We start from the raw sequence: 21,462 nt of genomic DNA on the forward strand, positions 1-21,462 counted from the left end.
GTTCCATTTAAATCAGTGAGTAATAATGGGTAAAATGGAGTAAAGCAGGTGTTATTTAGGTACTGTGGCTTAATTATAACATGTTCTAGTATTGAAACATATTCAGACTTTTACTCCTTTTCCATATGCTTAATATCTTGTTGCTCAAATAAGTTAACAAGCCACACAAATCAAGTAACAAAATAATTTTGAAGGTGAGTCAAAATATTCAGAGTCAGATTAGAAAAATCAAGCACTTAAATAAGTACTGTGACTTTCAGAAGTGCTGAGAATTCACAACTCTCAGTGAAGTCAACGGGCTTCTAAACGCAGGCCAACAAGATTGATAATTTTGGCCATAATACATAGTGCATCATACTACCTGAAGGAAAAGCTGGATTTACTGTTTGATCTCAAGCTTTGACTTTTTCACACTGAGAAAAGCAAGGCCTGATAACACTGCAGAGACGATCCTCAGGCTGCATTTTCACAAAGTGGTTTTGAAAATCTCTCATTGCCCCGGACGTGCAGGAAGACAGACAAGACACAAGGAATGTGGTTTAATGAGAATGCAACTTTATTAACTCATGTGGGAACTATCCAGCAATAAATCAAATAAGGCAGGTCATCATTCCTCCCCTAATCTGTTCCTCTTGTTAGAGGTCCCCCCTACCCTGCCACAGCTGGTCCCCAGCCTCTGGCTGGGAACCCACCACCCTCCCTTCATGAGGATTAAAGGGCTGGGAAAGGGGGTTTTCTCCCCACTATACCAGAGATTGGGAGCCTCAACCCTATGCATCAGCTTCTTTAGGTGATACCTTCCCCTAAATCCACTTCCAATTCGAGTTTATCAGGGAACTGATAAACCATCTGATGGTGCCTACACTGGGCACCTGCCAAGTTCTGACAACTTGAATCATACCTATGGTCCTATCCATCAGGTCTCTGGGCTGCTGTAGGAAGACAAATAAATAAAAAAAAGCCTCCACCCACCCTGATCAATCTGCCAATGAGGGAAAAATTCCTTCCCAGTCTCCAAAAGGCAACTAGCACCATGTATACAGCTGACCCTTCCCCCCCCAAAAAAAAACCCACAAAAAAACCCAGTCAACCCCATACCTCAAACAAATAAACAAAGAACAGCCCTACACTAATCCCAGGGATGGGAGGGTAGATCCGCTGGTCAGTAGTGGTGTGTAGACTTATATGTCTTCCCCTCTGTTCCAAAGGAGACTATGAACTTCCACATAGCTCCTCTCTAACCCACTCTTAGCTACATCCTCCTTCTCCCCTCTATCTCTCGCAATAGGGAGAAGGGCTGGTGAGTGGGAAACCCCCTTTGAAGGAGAAACAGCTTCTTTCCGCCTACAGCTTCAGATGATGACCCCCCATCTTTGAAGCTGCTGGGGTGCATTGCTGCTGCACCCTTGCTGTAGCTTCATCATTGCAAAAAATGATGGGAGTTCTACTGTAAACAAGCTGCTTGCACTTTAACCACCAAAGCTTACTTTGTCTTTTTTCATCATGCTTATTGCCTGCCAAATTTCCACTGTAGGCAAAATTTAAGCATTTTATTTATTCCCACCAAGCTAGTCTTCACCAGGCCAAATCTGCAGAATTGAAAACAAGAAGATCTCCTCAGATGTTAATAATCAAGGGGCACAACTTGTAGCTAGGGATGCATAAAATATGGCTCCTGGCTACTGCTCTCTTTCTGTACATACAGGGTGAGAGCAAAGTAGATACCTGCAGTTTTTCATTGTTAGGCAACAAAGTTCTATCCATTTTTATTAATTTAACAAGCAAAATGCAAATAAAAATAAATATGTTTTAATGCATTTGTTTTTTATCCAATAAGGCTGTAAATTATATGCAAATGAAGTCCTGATTATGGGTTTCTTGGAAGTTGATAATGCAGTCCTTTTTGTCAGAAAAGTTGTGCCTCCTGGTAGGAATGAAAACCAGGCAAGCAGACAATATCCATGCTGGCTGAGGCACAGAAAGTGTGGTCTTATGTAGGAGTTTCTCTAAATGTTGGGAAAAAATTGGAAAGAATTCCAGTAGTCAAGGAAACTTGGAGATTGCATCTATCCAATAAAGAAGTTTGCCAGCATCACTGCTGTACTCATTTAGAATTATGACTAAGTGGATTGAGTCATAGCCAGAGACTAAACCCATCAGTTTCTCTTGAGAAAAGTAACTTATCTAGGGCTAAACAGTTGGAAAAAAACTGCATGGAGCTTAAAGCACTGATTTAGTGGAACATCTCAGAATCATGTAATGTTTGCCTTTTTAACATCTCCATTCTGGTGAGGAAGATAAAATCCAGGAAGGGTGACTTTATGGATATGAAATAAGATTGTCTGGTGTGTACTGTATTAGTATGAATTCATGAAAACTTGTTGGCTTGTGTTTGCTGGTCTGACAGTGTGGTGAGGGAGTGTCTGAAGAAAGAAAACATAAAAGGCCAACAGGAAAAAGGTTTGCACTCTAGAATGCAACTTAGTAGTGTAAACAAATATGGCAACGAATATGTTCCTGCTAGCCTTAAAATAGCCCTTACTTGGAGTCTAGACAAAACTGATTAGAAACAAAACCACTAAGACCTTCTGATATCTTGGAAAATAATGAAAGAATCGTTGAGAAGATGAAAGATACTGGAATAGTGCCCAGCATTAGTCAAAGCTGTAATATTTTATAAAGAAAAAGACAAGGGCAACAGAAGAGGTGATTTAGATCACTACACAGCAGGCAGTGCAATCAAATCAAGTCAGCATTAGCTTTAATCCTACCTTCACAGTAGTGTAATTGCTGCTTTCCTGGATATGAATTAAAATTCCATTCTCGCTCCTTGTCCTGAATTTCACTTCCAAATGGTTCACACTCAGGGGCTCCAAAATGGCTCCCTTACTGCCATATTTCATCATGTACTCTCGTTTCTTATTCCGGCTCATGTGGTAGTCAAGGCGTCCTTTGCCTTCTAATGATAAGGCAGTATCGGCAGTAATATCTAGGACAAATATAGGAGGAAGCGTTGAGTATGCTTTATCTAATTCTTTTGTTGGGGTAAAGTAGGTGGGAAGAAATAGAAGTGTGTGAAGCCTCGGCTTCAACCGTATACTCTTTGGCCACTGCAGCAGACCCAGCAGTGCTGTGTGAGACAGAGAGAGCGTGAGTGAGTTATCTTACTGCTAGTATAGAGCAGGAGTAAATTAAAACACTTTGGGAGCAAGGGGAAAACAAGGAAGGAATTTCGGCTCTGTGAGCTATGATTCTTTTCTTGGTATGCCCTTGTTTCCCTTTACTCTGGACAGTGTCCTTGGGATAAAATAAATTGTATGCTCTTCAAGGTAGGAACAATGCTCTATTTGTTTTGTAAAATACCTAGCACACTTTAGGTTGGTAGAAACTAATATATAATATTAGTTACACTGCAGAATCCTCAAAATCCTACCAGAAATGAAGCAAAACTCTTTTGTAAGCTAGTACAACAGCATCTAAATAATCAATACAATAATGGAATATGTAAGAAAACAGAGCAGGTTGACATGAACAGAATTAAATGGTTTTCACAGAGCAATCACAAAAATAAATAAAATCTGAATACACCTTAATTAGCTTGCTATATTATGCAATCCTAGCTATATTATGTAGAGCTATTTATTTGCAAATTAATAAATGTAGACATAATTATGTTTTTTTTGAAAAATAAATGAGCTCCTCTTGTTTGTATTTATATTTATATATGTGTTTTCTTATCTGAACTTTTTCCCCTACCATATTCAAAGTGATGATAAGGCAAAAAGTCAATGGGTCACTTTTGTTCATAATTATTGTAACAGTGAATGCAAGCATGACACGTTTTCATCATTTAACAACAGTTAATGTCATCTAAACATAAAACCCAACTGCACGCGATTAAACTGTGTGATTAACTGTAGATTAAACAGAAGGATAATTAAGCCTTCTACATACATTTTTCACAGTGTTTCCCAGTCAATCCATCTTTGCAATAACATTGCTGCCATGACCAGTAATCAACACAGGTGCCACCGTGTTGGCAAGGGCTAATTGCACAAGCTCCTTCTAATCTAGGGCATCTAAAACAAATCAAAAGAGTAGTCACTGGAGTATGTACTTTAAACAAATAAAATAAGCCTTTTGGATGGCGTCATATGCGTTTAAGTGATACCACCCCTTCCTCCCCAACCCACACGGATGAATTGTTTAAAGTCTCTTGTAAAGTAGTAAAAAGTAATAGTGTTAAGTTCTCTGCACTGAAGAAATCTGATATATTGAAACAGTTCCCAGTTTTCAGTGCCAAGTTGTAACAGTATTAGAAAAAGAGAGAGGACTTCAGAGGGAACTAGGAGGAAATACAAAAACTCTGTCTTATATGCTACACATTAGATATTAACTTGAATAATTTGCAAATAATATTCATATGCATACATATCAGTGTTCATGTATGTTTTAAAAAACAACAGTCTTCTCAAAGACTGCTATGCTCAAACATGTACAATATCTTTATGGCAGTCATACATTTGGGTTACACAAACAAAACAATGAAAATTATCATCTTTCATTCCATGACTTCAAGTTGTACTCTGGTCTTTCACTCAACCTCCTTTCAGTCACATTCTTTGTCTACACATATTCTTGGCCTAACAATGTAATAGAAAAAGGATCTGTAATATTCTTACTGTACATATAATCTGAAACAGGAATGGAGAAGGGAACTACCATGTAATAAACTTGAATTGAAAGTAGTATTTTTAGATATAAATGAATTATGTAGTCTGAATCTTTGCCTAAGACAGAGACTGTTAAAATTAGTTGAGAGGTTTTCAGAACTGGTACAAGATTACTGTTGAAGTTTATGGTCTGTGAAGAAGGTTACATGGCTAAAATTTTAAGCACATGCATACATTGTAGAGCTCCCACTGGCCGAGGGATGTGCTGGCCGACGCTTCCTGCAGCCCCCATTAGCCTGGAACGGCGAACCGCGGCCAGTGGGAGCTGCGATCAGCCAAATCTGTGGATGCTGCAGGTAAACAAACCATCCTGGCTCCCAGCAGATTTCCCTGATGGGTCGCATGCCAAAGGTTGCCGATCCCTGTTGTAGAGGTTTGTCATCATTTAAAAAGGTTGAAAATTCATCAATACTTTCTTAGATAATAGCCTTTTAATGGAGGTGGGTAGGGTGGTTTTAACTTTGAATCTGCCAAGCAAATCTCGAAGAAAACCTGGAGCCATCTTTCATTGTTAAACTGCCCAAGGTACGAAAGGAAAAGTCTTGATTGGCAGCAGTCTTGGATGGTGAAAGATACAAAATCCAAAGACACTTTTTTACTTCGCTGGCATGTCCCAAGATGCTGTTTTCTAGGAGAATGTTATTTAAGTTGACATCTTCAGCTACAGAAGCTCAGGAAGTCTCACACCATAAGAAATAACACAAGCTTGGGAGGTGAACAGGGTAAAGATGAACCAGGGCCGCCCGGGCGGGGGGGGAGCAAGTGGGGCAATTTGTCCGAGGCCCCGCAGGGGCCCCCACGAGAGTTTTTCAGAGGCCCTGGAGCGGGATCTTTCACTCGCTCTGGGGGCCCCAGAAAACTCTCACGGGGCCTGGGCCCCCAGAGCATCTTCCACGGCAATTAAGCAATGGGGGGCCCTTCTGCTCCAGAACCCGCTGCTGAAGTGCCCCGAAGACCCGCGGTGGCAGGTCCTGGGGCGGAAAGACCCCCCCGCTGCAGTGCTGGGTCTTCGGCAGCAATTTGGTGGCAGGGGGTCCTTCCGCCCCGGGACCTGCCGCCAAAGTGCTGGGTCTTTGGCAGCAACCGCCGAAGATCCTAGGCCCCTTGAATCCTCTGGGAGGCCCTGAGATGAACTAGCAACTGTGGGTTTGCAAGCCATACTGTTGCTATAACTATAATTTCAAACAGTGAGATGGAAAAAAAACAATTGATTCAGCTAATCAATCATTTCTAAAACAGCATTCACAAAAGGAGATTGTATGAGGGAAATTCAGTTATATTTGACTGGGAAAGTGAGAGAACAGACATTTAGGATAAAAACAAAAGGGGAAGGTTAGTGAATCATACCAGTATAGTCAAATCCAGGTGGAATTTACATGGACTTTTTTAAAAAGAGCTACTTTATTTCAGACTGCTGGACAACAAAAATAATAAATAGTGGTAGAAATGTACTGTTGCTGCTTTGTGGAAAATTGGAATTGGGTTTCTGCAAACTCTGATTTCTGCATAATCTTATTTCCAAGTTTAGATCCTTCCTTGGTCCTTTACATTTGATAGAATATTGTATATTCATATTCACAGGCATTTGAAGTAATTAACATTTAACTCTTATGCCACTTTCTTTTTTTATAGATATTATTAGATACTAGGTACAGCTGACATACCGATCTAAGATTCCTTGAGCTGCCAAAGCCTGGCTGGGTTCCAGAGGACGTCCATTGACTGCAAACTCCATTATACAACCCACAAAATCATGACTTTCCACCTGTCCTCTCCTCTGAAGTATTGGCTCTAGAGATCTAATGCCACCAACAGTTACTCGATTTGGTTGTACGTCGAGAGTCCTAGAAGAGAAGCAGAAGAATCGGTGTATTAATATCAGCACATAAATTGGCGATAATAGAATAACTCTCATATCTTCTAAGTCTAAGATCTTTCATTTCTACAGATCAATTTCTACAGTTCATTTTTTACAATCACAGAATTATTGCATAAGTGACCAATCTGCTCTAGTTAAAACCACCTCTGAAACAACCATTACAATGGGCTTAAACCTGAAGTTCTCACTCAGTTTTTACTCAAGCAAATCTCCTTTAACTGGATGGGGAGTTTTGCTTGAGTCAGTATCGAATGAAGATTTGACCTAATGATATTTATAATTGGGAGTGATATTTAATTACAAGTTGGAGCACCATATTACAAGGCAATAAGCTGCTCTGTTAGTGGGGAAGCCATAGGGCTAAATGAAAAGTGAGCCAGATAATGGTGAGAAAATAGCAACAATATTAACAATACTTAGAATACAGCACTTTTCATCTTCAAAATGTATTTAAATATTAAGTAATTTGTCCTCACAACACTCCTATAAGGTGAGGTAGGTACAACCCACTTCTTCCCTCCCGCCACGCTAAAAGTGAAAACAGCAAATAAAAACAATACAGATATTTGGAAATTATTCCAAATATACAGGAAAAAAAATTGAGAATAGTTACTTAGCCTGAGCACGTAGCAATCAGCTGGGAGATAAGAGTATGTCTGAGATTGGTGCTATTTCTCATGTATTCATAAGAAGTGAAAAGTAAAGTTAAACAGCAGCAGAGTGAAAATTAGGAGCTAATGTAACTGCTGGATCATGAATTTGGGTCTGTATTCCTATATTTATTCAGGTAAAAAAGATTTTTTTTTGGTAAAAACAACGGCATTAGGAGGCTTTGCTAAGGAAAATTTCTAACACTAGCCATTAAGGATAATTAGGCTAGAAACAGGTGGAGTGAGAGTTTGCTGAGCTAAACATAAAACTTTTTAAAAAAATTGCGAGGTGAACTCCTGACCCCATTGAAATCAATGGGAGTTTTGCCTCTGACTTCAGCGGTGCCAGGATTTCATCCTATAAGCCTGATTCTGTGACTGGTCCATATGCACATTTTGGCCTGACTGCAATGGAAGTTCCACACACAGAGTGATTGCTAACTGGGAGTCTAAATTTTAAAGCTTGGCTATTTTAATTCTATAATGAGAGATATTTATCCTGAGACAAAACTCTACTCTAATGACCCCAGAGGCTAAAATCCCAACAGGTAAAAACATAAAAACCTGATGGATATCGGTGCAGAATCAGAATCGCTGACTTCACTGTTCCTAAAAGGTACATTTTACATTGCTTAGATTATGACCAGATTCTGTCATCAGCCAGTCAGAAAATATCTGATTCACAAGTACAGTTTTTTAAAGTCTTTAATGCTTTTATCAGTAAGCAGATTATGACTGGCCAAAGTTTTCTTTTACCTTTTAAAGCATCAGTGATTCTGACTGTCTGATATTCTGGTTTGATAATTAATTTGGGCTAGATTGTGAATTTTCACTATGGTGAATGAAGGAAAAGAAGGACTCCCAGTACACCACTTTTCAGGCTGCCCAAAGCTGTATGTCTGCTACTTTTCCCCAGAACTGGGGACTTGGCAGTCTTGGCTCTACCCCTCTCCCTCCAACAGGGCATCAGCCCATACAACTGAGCTGGATCACGGTAAGAGCAGGGGATGCAGTGTTTTAATTTGTTGCTGCAATAGGCCTGTTGAAAATTACTACACCCTGGAACAAGAAAGAAGCAGGGAGGGAATTCTGCCTCAGGATAGAATGCCTCCTCAGGCCAGTCCTGCTGTAGTACAGCTTATGCCAACATTGCTTGTACCAGGCTATGCCTAAAGGCAAAAGAACCCCTTCTATTAGCTGGCCTGACACAGCAGTTATTCTAAATTTCTCCTATTTATAATTATTTTTAAATTTTACCTCTTCTTTTTATCACAAAGAGCAAAATGAAATATTCTTTACCAGTCAGTGGAAACAGCCATATTACTAACAGTACAATAGCCTGGTTCCTGGTCCTCAGAACAGGAGTCCACCGTCAAGGATGCTGCCTGCAAAGAAACACAAAAATGTGTTTAATATTAGAAGGACTGACTGTCTAATCTCATTTTCACCACTTTAACATTTGTTTAATTATTAAATACAAAAATATCCAGTGGTTTAGTTAGTCACATTTTACCAGATTTTCTTCCCTTGGGCATTCATAAAACTGTACATACATAAAACTATGCCTATACCTTGCAGGTCCGATGGCATACAATTGCCCTTCAAGTATTCCAATAGTCATATGGCTACAGCCCTTGCCTCTGCACCTTGAAAACCTAGGTAAGACTTGTATCTGCACAGGATTTAAACTATTGAAAGGATATGCACAAGTATGACAGCAGACACAGGTGTCTGAAGGCCCAGATGTTTTGCATGCACGTGTGGAAAAGAGGCCTGCCTCAAAATTAACCCTTTTCAGGGCCGGCCCACAACATTTTGGCACCTGAGGCGGGGAGCTCAAATGATGCCCCCATGCCCCCTCGCTTGGGCCAAAACTTTGAAAGGTCTCAATTCTGCCTTATTCCTGTTCTACTCCTCTTATGGTACTGCTCTGCTACCTACCCCAGTAAAGGAGAACAAACAACTTAAAAAGCCTTCTTCAAAAATGTTAAGTAACACTTAACTTAACTTTCAAACGCCTGAACAGCAAATGTAACTTTTCTTCTCTGCATCGTAAACACTGGCATTTTTATCGATTTGAATAATCAAAGTGGTGCTTTCCATGCCTTCTTGGTAGCAAAGATCTGAAATGCTTCCTGCTGAAGGTCCACAGTCTGGGCCAGCTCATGTTCTAATTAGATGGTTGCAAAGCCAACCAGCCTCTCTTATTAACTTCAGCTTGGAGAAGCTGCATTCTCCACTGGCAACTGTTACAGGAAGTGTTAGAAGTATGTGCAGAGCAACAAAAACATTTGGAAGGAGGGTGGTCATCTTATTTGTGCACATATATTCCAGGACAACCTTTGGGGTTGATCCTGCTGAAATGTATCTTGAAAGGGCTTTCAGTTCATCTCCTAAATCAATCGCATCAATATCATGCATGCCATTGTATGTCAACACTGTCTCTAGCGCCCTGCATTGCTGGTGTAGGTCTTCTTCAGATATAGTGAGGAGTTTTGGAATATCACACAATACCCCAAATATACTGCTGTGTTCCTTGAGCTGAATGAAACATTCTTCAACTGACTATTGCACAATCTAGCATCTGGCAAAAGAATTCAACTTTGAATTGTCTGGGGTCTCTTATGGGATTATCCCATGTCTCGTAATAAAAATGTTTTCTTCTTCGGTGATTCTTGTATTTTTGAATGGGTGGGAAAATAGCTTCAGTGTGAAGTTCCTCTGCCAACTCCTGTGCTCTCTTCAGAACGTTTTGAAATCCCTCATCTGACTGGTAAGTCTGTAGGTATGACTTTGCTTTGTCCAGTTGTTCCATTGCTCCAGATATATCCAGGTCAACACCTTGGAGTCTCCTGCTTACAACATTTATTTCAAACAGTATGTCATGCCAAAACACTAAGACACACAGAAATTTGAAGTTATGTATGTTTCTGGTGATTCCATTTCCTTCTGCCACTGTTCTCCCATGAACAGTTCCTGTCATAGCATTATCCTCCATAATAGCAACTATGGCACCATCTATCTTTCCAATTTGATGTTTGATAGGCTTTATCTCCTCCACTCGACTTTCCCATCATGTGGCACTCAGTGATTTCAGTGTCAAAGAGGATGTTCCCAGATGCTGCTTCAAAATTTGCCATCGATGAGTTGATGCACAGAAAAATACATAGATGCTTTGAATTACATTAAAAAATTCAGCAGCCTCACTAGAAGCTGATGTTACATCACTGACCACCAAGTTCAATGAATGAGAACTTAATGGGACAAAAAATGTTTGAGGGTTTAACTCTCGGATCCATGTCTGCATTCCTCTGTTCTTTTCTCTCATGTTGGCACCATTATCATAGCCCTGACCTCTCATGTCAGCTATCACAATTCCCGTATCTTCCAGCTTTTTAAGAAGCACATTTGTCATACCAGCTCCTGTAGTATCATCAGTGTCAATAAATTCTAGAAGATGCTCTCTGACAGGCACCATTGCAGGGACATTTTCACTAAGTTCTGTTGTTGTTACAAAACAAAAAGTCATTTGTTCCGTATGGCTGGTGTCAGGTGTGCAGTCCAGAATAACAGAGTAATATCTTGCTGACTTCAGATCTGACACAATCTTCTGTTTGACTTTTGTTGCCAGTAACTGTATAATCTCATTTTGAATTGTTTTTCCAAAGTAGTGGTGTGTGTACATTTCTTGGGTGGTGACTCTTCTTAGATGCTCCTGGAGTACAGCATCAAACTCAGCCATCAGCTCCACAATTTTAAGGCAGTTTCCATTGTTTGGCACATACAGCTGACCTGAAGTGCCATGCAGTGTTAGGTTTAGGGTAGCAAGCATTCTCATAATGGCAATGAGCCTTTTCAGAACATTTTATAGATTCATAGATTCATAGATTCTAGGACTGAAAGGGACCTCGAGAGGTCATCGAGTCCAGTCTCCTGCCCTCATGGCAGGACCAAATATTGTCTAGACCATCACTGATAGACATTTATCTAACCTACTCTTAAATATCTCCAGAGACGGAGATTCCACAACCTCCATAGGCAATTTATTCCAGTGTTTAACCTCCCTGACAGTTAGGAACTTTTTCCTAATGTCTAACCCAAACCTCCCTTGCTGCAGTTTAAGCCCATCGCTTCTTGTTCTATCTTTAGAGGCTAAGGTGAACAAGTTTTCTTCCTCCTCCTGATGACACCCTTTTAGATACCTGAAAACTGCTATCATGTCCCCTCTCAGTCTTCTCTTTTCCAAACCAAACAAAACCAATTCTTTCAGCCTTCCTTCATAAGTCATGTTCTCTAGACCTTTAATCATTATTGTTGCTCTTCTCTGGACCCTCTCCAATTTCTCCACATCTTTCTTGAAATGCGCTGCCCAGAACTGGACACAATACTCCAGTTGCGGCCTAACCAGTGCAGAGTAGAGCGGAAGAATGACTTCTCGTGTCTTGCTCACTACACACTTGTTAATGCATCCCAGAATCATGTTTGCTTTTTATGCAACAGCATCACACTGTTGATTCATATTTAGCTTGTAGTCCACTATAACCCCTAGTAAAAAGACTGATGTAATCTTCTCTTGATGCTGATCATCTATGGTGGCCTTTAACCTTAGACTCATCTCAAGTTCTTTCCACCTATGGAATGCGCTCTGGTGATTTCCTGCCTTCTCAAGGCATGCCAGTCTTCTAGCCAGATTTTTCCAGTTCTTTGTTCCCGTAGAACCCAGTGTGGCTGGAACATTAGACTGGAAGAGTTTGCAACAAAAACAGTACGCAGCATTCTGGGTTTTTTAGTACATAAGCCATGGCCTCTCCACTTTGTCACCATTGGGGATTTCACACCAGTAATGTGTTGGCTGGAAACTTCTATTTTCATTGTCTTTGGGGAACATGAAGTTTTTCACTTGCTGCGGCCCATGCAGTACAAGGAAAGCCCCTCAGGCTACTGCTCAAGTGGGTCCACAGTCCTGGATCATCTAGACTTAAGGTACCAAACTCAGCAGCAGCTGTTCCTTGCGCCTCCACCACGGTCTTCTCTGATCTACACTTTTCTTCGGGAATGAGCATGGTTACATCCATTTGAGATGGAGATATGGACACTGCAGTAGCTTCCAGGTCACCTGCACTCTGACTAACTGGAAGATCAGGCATCTCCTCACCACTCACATCCCCACTGGGGCCAGAAGGTTCACCATGAACATTTGTGTCTATGTATCTCAGGAGAGCTCCTTCCTGCTTACATAGAAAAGCTTCCTTTGCTTGCTTTCTTTTTCTAAATGCTGCCCCATTTAGAAAAAAGGGTGTTTTCTTCTTTCACTCATGACTGCTGTTCTGTGCCAACTATAGTGGCTCTCAACATTCAACTGAAGGTGACAAATAAGCAGGCTTGTAGCAGGGCCTGAGTGTGGGAAAATATCAACGTCTTAAGGGCCTAACTGGCTTCTGCTATTTCAGTTGACTGCCTGTTCTCCTCAAGTGGGTTCAGGGAAGCAGGAGGAAACAGAAAGCTCCCTGAGAAGCTGGTGTTAATCAGTCTAGGCTCCTTGGGTGCTAGACAGATACATAAGAGGCTCCTCCTCCTCGCTTTCCCTGCAGCTCCTGCTGCTTTCTGTTATTCCCTCTGACCTTTTCTCCTGCCTGCCTGTTATGTCTCTTGTGCCCTCCTTCCTCGAGCACAGCACTCTACCATCTCTCTGCATATGGAGCAGAGAGAATACATATGCACCAGCAGCAGACACAATTTTCTACACTCTGGGTCCTAGTGGTACTCTCCCCTGCCCTCACACACAGAGTCTGGCACCTGAGGCCATACTGTATTCTGCTATTGATCTTCACATAAAAGTCCCACTAGGCTCAATGTTAGTTCCTTCATGGACTAGACTACGGTATCTAGTATATATTTTCAATTTGATTCAAAGTGTGTCTTCCCAAAGCCTTGGGCACAGTACAAACATTATCAGTAAAAAACTGTCATAAAAAAACTGGACCAATGTTCAAAACCACATACCTCTCTCAGTCTACCCCTAACAAAGATTCTCCCATATGCATCAAACTTCCCCAGAAAAATAGCGGGGAGAGCATACAGTGTACTGATCGGAACTTTGCAGATACTACAACGATGGAAAGAAAAATCTCCTCCTTTGTTTCCTGCACAGTCATAGCATATGACCTCTAACATGACTTCTGCTTCGATTTTTTCAAAGTCTGAGACTTCCACCATGAGGACTCTATCTCTCTTCACATGTCCTTTGTTGTAAATCACTTTGTATACTAACGTGACCTATGATGTTGATGTATGGGAAGAGGGCATTTGGGATCCACCTTATCAATCAGTAAGAAAAGATCATTACAGCGTGCTACTGAAGTAGCTATCAATGAAGTGGTCTGTCAGCTGTACTCTGAGCATTCTTCCTCCAAGCCATCTCAAAAAGGTCTGGTTCCATTAGCTTCCCCAGGTGAATCAATAAAACAGGTGGAGTGAGCAACTCTGTGGGATAATCCAATGGTCATAGCGGAGGCAATAATATCTGGAGATGCCAGAAATGGAGAGCCATCTTCTGCATAGACAATGAAGTCACCCAGATCAATCAGTTTTGGTAACTCCAATTTCAAAAAAGGTATGGTGTTATATTTATGACCTCTTCACTAACACTCTAATCTAATGTCCATAAAATCAGCTGAATGACTCCCACTTATATTAATGGGAATTGAATTGGGTCTTCTGAAATTTTTATTTTATTCCCAGTTTAGCAGAAGCAATACAAAAATGTGCTACTTCCCCAGTAATGACAGGTGGAATGTATTGCATAACAAAATGGAAGGTTAATTACTCCTTATGTCAAATTTTCAAAACATAAATGTGATCATCTGGATGTATCTTCAGCTTTCATATTACAGTAAAATGCATAGAAGCAGTTTATGGCAAATTTAAATCAAATGTTACCACTTGACAACAGTTTGGTCTATGTTTATGTAACTCTACAGGAGCTGTACAAACACTAAATGCTATTCATGTGTCATTCTTGTGTAATATATTGACTTTTTTTGCTTACAATTAAGTTCGCTCACCACTAACATTAATATCTGGTTGAAATTCTTACAAAATCTCCACACTTCATTTCCAAATACCCACCATGAACTGAAACATCATACTGAATTCATGGTTCTCAAATTTAAATCACTTACTATAGTATGTCCAAATTATGTATTTCTTTCCTCTGTTTTAGTTTTAAAATGAAAGCTTATCTTGCATTTCTTTCCATACATAATGAATAACCTATTCCTCTTGAGAAACATGAGCCAGCAGCACCTAAGTACATTATATGCTGAGTATAAATGAAACAGTTCATAGAGCACATAAAATTAGTTGGCTAGTTTATATACATATTTTAAGAGTACATTAACAACAAAAATGAAAGATCAGATTTTGTTTTTACTAAGCTCAATAAATGTAATTTCCACTAATTTACAGAGTACACATTCTGAAAAGAAGGATGAGCTACAAGTCCATCGGAAGGGCTGGATATTTGAGACCATATTTTGCTTGGACCTGAGTTCACAAGATTTACTTTCTAACATTAGTCAAATGCTCCTGCTTGTTACTTTAGCATTACTCTACAGTTACCTCTTCAAGTTATGAGGGTTTCTATCGTGTCACTCTGTAATATCTCAAAACTGACAACTTAATGATTTTACCAGTTTCCGATAAAATCCCACTGCACTGTAGGAAATGACAGATTTAAAATCCTGTAGGGAGGGTATTTTATACATTTTTTGACATGTGGGAGATATTTTTTCCTACAGCAGAAATACTTAAGACAAAAGTGATTCTTTTCACATCTTGTGTTTGTAAACAGCCGATGTGGTTAAGAAAGATTTAAATACAGCAACTATGCATCAGCATCAAGGCTTTTTTGAGGCTTGATTTTAATTTTAAGCATACACAAAGGTAATTTTCTAGAAAAATATACCTTTCAAGTATAGTATAGCTCCTTCTATAGACCTGAGTAGTTTGTTTGTTACAAATTTTTAACTTGTGTACCTGTAGTTAGGCATATAAATCTTTATTTAAGCATGTATGGTCTGAGTTAATTTAGTTAATAAAATCCATACTTGGATATCTAAATCAACACCTATGTGTCTGGTTAAGAATTCATATTTGAAAATTGGGACTCTAATGTGTTAAATATCTAAAATTAATATATTCCAAGACAAAACAGTATCCACTTGTGTAATTATCCTTCAGAAATACATAGAAAATAACATCTTCACAAACACTTATTGTCATAATCAGATAGTTAAGGGTTAATGCCTCTTTTACCTGTAAAGGGTTAAGAAGTTCACCTAGCCTAGCTAACACCTGACCAGAGGAACCAATGGGGGAACAAGATGTTTCAAAAGGAAGGAGGGAAGTTTTCCTTTGTTTAGAGTTTCAGTTTCAGCCGGAGTGAAAAACATCAAGGAACCAGCCTCTTATCAGAGTAGTAAGTTTTAAAAAGGGATAAATAGATTTATGTTTATTTTCTTTGTAACTTGTCTTGGTACCATTAAGGGAATTATCAAATTTGGGTATTCTTGTGTGTATTAAGATTTTTGCCCAGAGGAACATCCTCTGTGTTTTGAATCTGTTGTCTGTGAGAGTAGCTAGTATGCTAATTTCTCCCAGAGGGTTTTCTTTTACCTTTCTTTTCTTTAATTAAAAGCCTTTTTTCTTAATACCTGATTGATTTTTTTCTTGTTTTTAGATCCAAGGGGATTGGATCTGGATCCACCAAGAGTTGGTGGGAGAAAGAAGGGGGGATGGTTAATTTCTCCTTGTTTTAAGATCCAAGAGGGTTGGATCTGTGTTCACCAGGAAATTGGTGAAGTCTCTCAAGACTACCCAGGGAAGAAAAGTAGTGTTTGGGGGTGGTGGCAGCGATACCAAATCTAAGCTGGTAATTAAGCTTAGAAGTGTCCATGCAGGTGTCATAAACAGATAGCTAAGGGTTAATGTCTCTTTCACCTGAAGCACCTGACCAGAGGACCAATCAGGAAACCGGATTTTTTTCAACTCTGGGTGGAGGGAAGTTTGTGTCTGAGTCTTTTGTCTGTCTGCCTGCTTTCTCTGAGCTTTGGAGAAGTAGTTTCTGCTTTCTAATCTTCTGTTTCTAAGTGTAAGGACAAAGAGATCAGATAGTAAGTTATATGGTTTCTTTTCTTTGGTATTTGCATGAATATAAGTGCTGGAGTGCTTTGATTTGTATTCTTTTTGAATAAGGCTGTTTATTCAATATTCTTTTAAGCAATCGACCCTGTATTTTGTCAGCTTAATACAGAGAGACCATTTGTATGTATTTTTTCTTTCTTTTTATATAAAGGTTTCTTTTTGAGACCTGTTGGAGTTTTCTTTTCTGGGAAATTTCAGGGAAATTGAGTCTGTACTCACCAGGGAATTGGTGGGAGGAAGAAATCAGGGGGAGATCTGTGTGTGTTGGATTTGCTAGCCTGATTTTGCATTCCCTCTGGGTGAAGAGGAAAGTGCTTTTGTTTCCAGGACTGGGAACGGAGAGGGGGAGTCACTCTGTTTGGATTCACAGAGCTTGTGTCTGTGTATCTCTCCAGGAGCACCTGGAGGGGGGGAAGGGAAAAAGGATTATTTCCCTTTGTTGTGAGACTCAAGGGATTTGGGTCTTGGGGTCCCCAGGGAAGGTTTTTCAGGGGGACCAGAGTGCCCCAAAACACTCTAATTTTTTGGGTGGTGGCAGAAAGTACCAGGTCCAAGCTGGTAACTAAGCTTGGAGGTTTTCATGCTAACCCCCATATTTTGGACGCTAAGGTCCAAATCTGGGACTAGAGTTATGTTATGACAGCAGGTCCCCACATCTGTACCCTAAAGTTCAGAGTGGGGAAGGAACCTTGACATTTATAAAAGAAAAATCAAATTTAGGGCAAACTATCCACCTCCAGCACAAATATACGTGAAAGTGAAAAAACTGGGTCAGCAACTCTGAGTTGGAAAGAAATGCAGCTGCAGGCTCAAGTTCCTCTCAGAGAAAAGAGCCAATGGCAGAGCCTCTCTGCTGTGTAGAATCACAGATCCACAGCACCCAACTGTTCTTAGGATGCCTGTGTTCTTAGACACCCCTATATTCTAACCTTGAGGCACATCACCCCTAAATAGCAGCATGGTTGGCTCAGTGGTTGAACTTCTATTGGATCCACACAGAGTCTATGCTGTATCTTCTCAGTAAGGCTCCCTGAACATGGGAACAGAGTTTAATGATAAAATAGTGCAGTATCCAAGTAGCACTGATTTATGCAGCATGTAATGGTAGGAAAGCTGTAGGATTCAGAAGGGGCCATGCTGTGTACAACAGCTGTTCCCTTCTCCCCCTACTGCTTCTAGCCTGACAGGCAAAACAAAACTTGGAGCCTCAACCAGGTATTGTCCTCATGGACTGACATTAGTTTCAAGCATGGAGGGAACATTGCTTAGGAGACACTGTTAAGAAAGGACCACAGAGAAAAGGCAAAAAGAAAAAAAATCACTGAAAAAAAAACTGGGTGAAAAATGGAAAAGGGCAGAGCACTATGTATAAGACAACCATTTGCACTAGCCTAGATTTTTGGGCAGTTCTTCTCTCCCTGATTAATTGTGTAGGCTTCTTTTCAACTAAAAAATGTTTGTTTTAAAAATCATGAACACCTTTGAGAAAATACATGGGTTTAAGTCATAGAAGAAAAAAAAACTGGAAGCAGGACAAGTTTTGTAACAGCTCTAAAAGTTTAAGCAGCTCTCAGAACCTAAAGATCCCAAGAAATTTGCCCATCTCTACTGTAGCTACAGTAAATAAGTGAAGAATCTACACTCACTCTCTTAGGGTCCACTGTAGTATCACTAAATAATTAGACTTCACTAATAATTTTCTGTAACGAGGCGGTGTGGCTCCCCTCCTCATCCGGGAGGGTCGAGCCCTGTCAATCATCCAGAGGGGCAGGGCCTCTAAGCGGAAGTCCCGCCCCCCAGAGGGTCAAGCGGCGACCCGGAAGAATAAAAGCCGGCCCTCAGTCCTCAGTTGGAGCCCAGCCACCGTCAGGAGCAGACCTGTCTGCGGGAGCTCCTGACTGGGAAGCCACTGAGGCCGTAGGCCGGTGTCTGGACTGGGCAGAACCTCCCCGCGCCTGCTACGACGAGGAGCTGCCGGAGCTGCCCCGCGCCTGCTACGACGAGGAGTGGCCGGAGCCGCCCTGGCCCTGTTGCGGCCCCGAGGACCCCCCGGAACAGGCCTGGCCAAACTTCCCAGAAGAGCTGCCGGACCTGCCGCCCAGCCCTGGCCGCGAGGAGCCGATGTTGTGGGACGTCCCTGAAGGTGATCCTACAAGCCAGGTAGGCTCGGAGGGGGATACAGGAAGTAGCCCGGGGAAGCCTGACGCCAGTCAGGCTGTAGAGCAAACCTTGCTGATGTCAGTGTGTTTCGGTCAGGATACCCTTTCCCACTGACCGCTACTAGCGGCGTCAGCCGCTATTGGGGTCCCGGGCTGGAACGCAGATGAGAGGGTGGGCCTGCGTGGGTGGCAGACTCCCCCTCTTCCCAACAATTGCCCCTGCTCTGCCCTGCTCCAAAGGACCAGAGCTGTTAGAATTGTGTTTGGTGCCCCACCCGAACCAAGGGCTGGGCCCCCTTTGACTTTGCCACTGCCCGGTCCTATCCACAGGGACCGACTACCCGCGCGGTGGGCGACAGTCCTGAGAACCAAGACCCGCAGAGGACAAGTCGAGGCCGGTGTGGCTCCCCTCCTCATCCGGGAGGGTTGAGCCCCGGTGAGTCTCGCTTACACTTCCCATATCGCTAGATAATTAGCCTTCACTAATAATCTTTCCCATTGTCTGTAGTAGTTAATTAGTCTTCTGGATAGCTCGTTAGCTCATTAAGTATTCTTGTTCCCATTTTTTCAAGTTCAGATTTATTTTTTTTTTGTATTCTGAGCAAACTATTATTATTCTTCAAGCCTTTTGGACAAGATACAAATTAAAGCGTTTTTTTTCCCCCAAAGCTGGAGGTAAAGCTAGTGAATACAACTTTACCGGGTTTTATGTTCATTTGTGCTTACATGGAAACCAAAGTGACCTGGAACTGAATGAACTTAATTCTCAGTGCAGTATTTCTTACCATTCCAGCCCTCCGGGCAATTACAGTGTGAAACTGGCCATCAGACACTTTCTTCGTTGTGGTAAGTTTATACGTGCCACTGCCAAGGTTGTAGGAGAGTCTCAGCCTCTCTTCTGTTACTTCCAGAGCCAGGAATTCTGCCCGTTCTCCAGTCTGGTTGTCATAGTTATACAGCATTAAGGCGTTACTTTTGATGGTTGCAAACTTTATATAAATATAATTGTTGTTTGGATCCATACTGGGAAACTCCATATAGGACAACTCTTCAAATCCATAACTATTCAATTCACAATGATTTCCAAAGACACCTATAAAAGGAAACATGTCTGTTATCAAATTATTTTTACCCCATTTAATCAAAGTCCAGGACATGAAAGCAGGTAGTTCAGTGCTTTTAGATGTGTTTATGATGTGAGTTTCTTAAAAAGCATCTTAAAACGCCATAAATAAAAACATATACATTTTGGACAAAAAACAGTTATTGCCCAAAGTGTTATTTCTTACAGTACATATATTCCAAAACAACAAATGAAGTTATAGACAACTGGATAAAAAGCAAAGCATACTTTTGTTAATGTCTAGAGATGTTTTGAAAAAAAACTTTTGAGTTGAGATTGTGTCAAATATAGGTATCAATGGACGTAATGTATTTTAATCCAGATATGGGGATGTATTTGTTACTGAACATATAAATACAGATGTTCACTTTCCATTCTGTTTTCCATTCCACTTGTATAACCTTAGATTGATTTATAGCTAACTAGTTGATGCAGCTTCATTCTTCTTCTCTCTCCCTGCCACCAACTCTGTGTTTGTATTTATTTGTGCTGGTTCTTTTTCCATTTAGTTTTTGAAATGAATTTTATTGTTACTGCAATGCTGAGCCAAAGAATTTACTCCACAAATATTTGTGGACTTGTGTCAAATAACGTGAAGAGAAATTCAAGCCAAAGTGGAATGCATCTTATTAAATTGTGATTGTTCCATTCCTTCTTGAATTTGGCTACACATTATCTATTAGTCCTTACAGTGCAAGTCTACAATAAACTTAAAATATACTAAGCCTTGTCCGTGAAGATGTGCATATTTTTTCTTTGCTATAATCAGGCTACAAACATTGGAGCCTTCCATTTTCTCAGTATTTTATTTAATCTGAATATGTATGTGCACTTCATACATTTCTTTTCAAATGTCATTGAACTATGTAATTACTTTTCTTCTTTTCTATCTTAATCTCCAAAAGTTAGATGCATTTATAATGAAATCTGATTATAAATATAGAAAATGAGTAACTCTCTGAGAAAAACGATATAATATAGGATAAGAAATTCATTACAAGTGCAAGACAGATAAAAGTTCGCACAACAAAACAGTTAAAAATGTGTTCTGAAAAACATTTTTCTAAGATAGGGTTACTCTTTTGGCTGCCTTGTAAAATATTTGTTTATTTTTTCAGCTTTTTTCTTTTTCTGTTTCATTTGTTTTATTTAACATCATTCTTTTCTATATGAACAAAGACAATCCACAATGGATCTGAGTTCAGACCCAAACTTTGTGTGACTGTACCAAGATCTCTGAAGTTACCCTTTTTATGTTTTGTATCATTACTGGCTGCTCAATTCCTGATAGAAATTAGTGATAATTATCTTCAAGTAATTATTAAAATATATTGATAGGACTGTATGAATTCCTGGTTTTATTCTTAGAATTTAAGTCTAGAAGCACTGCAAAGTTTTAATAGTAAACAATAAACAGAATGGGCTGGGATTAGTCTGGAATGATACAGTAATGTGTTTTGATCTTTCCACATCTTTTCTAATGCTTTTTAGCAAGGTCTAATCATTATAAAAATAAGTGCCATATTCAATATTTGAGATTATGTTGCTCATGAACAGAAGAGTTAATTACATTTACTGATTCCTTGCCTGCATATTTTTGAGGAGTTGTGACTGCAAATGTGATTACTTTGTAAGAATGTTGAAATACAACAGAAACTCCCCTTTTATAGCTAGAAAACAAAATATGATGCCTTCTTTGCAAATTATTAGTGTG

The 21,462-nt window shown here is 40.2% G+C and overlaps 1 protein-coding gene across 2 annotated transcripts in view; it reads right to left on the minus strand.

The window, feature by feature from the left end:
- FAT4 (FAT atypical cadherin 4) overlaps positions 1-21,462 on the minus strand; it is a 233,962-nt gene that overhangs the window by 16,259 nt on the left and 196,241 nt on the right. The window contains exons 11-16 of one of the 2 annotated variants that reach the window (XM_030564255.1): positions 19,411-19,718; positions 8,562-8,647; positions 6,398-6,577; positions 3,955-4,079; positions 2,772-2,989; positions 1,534-1,589 (exon numbers count right to left, since the gene is read on the minus strand). In XM_030564255.1, coding sequence (XP_030420115.1) covers positions 1,569-1,589; positions 2,772-2,989; positions 3,955-4,079; positions 6,398-6,577; positions 8,562-8,647; positions 19,411-19,718 — 938 coding nt within the window. In that variant the 3' untranslated portion in view covers positions 1,534-1,568. Of the gene's footprint in view, positions 1-1,533; positions 1,590-2,771; positions 2,990-3,954; positions 4,080-6,397; positions 6,578-8,561; positions 8,648-19,410; positions 19,719-21,462 lie in introns of those variants that run through there. The other variant, XM_030564254.1, reaches the window with a different exon arrangement.

The sequence above is a fragment of the Gopherus evgoodei genome, chromosome 5 (genome assembly GCF_007399415.2).
Source record: "Gopherus evgoodei ecotype Sinaloan lineage chromosome 5, rGopEvg1_v1.p, whole genome shotgun sequence".
NCBI classification, from domain to species: domain Eukaryota; kingdom Metazoa; phylum Chordata; order Testudines; family Testudinidae; genus Gopherus; species Gopherus evgoodei.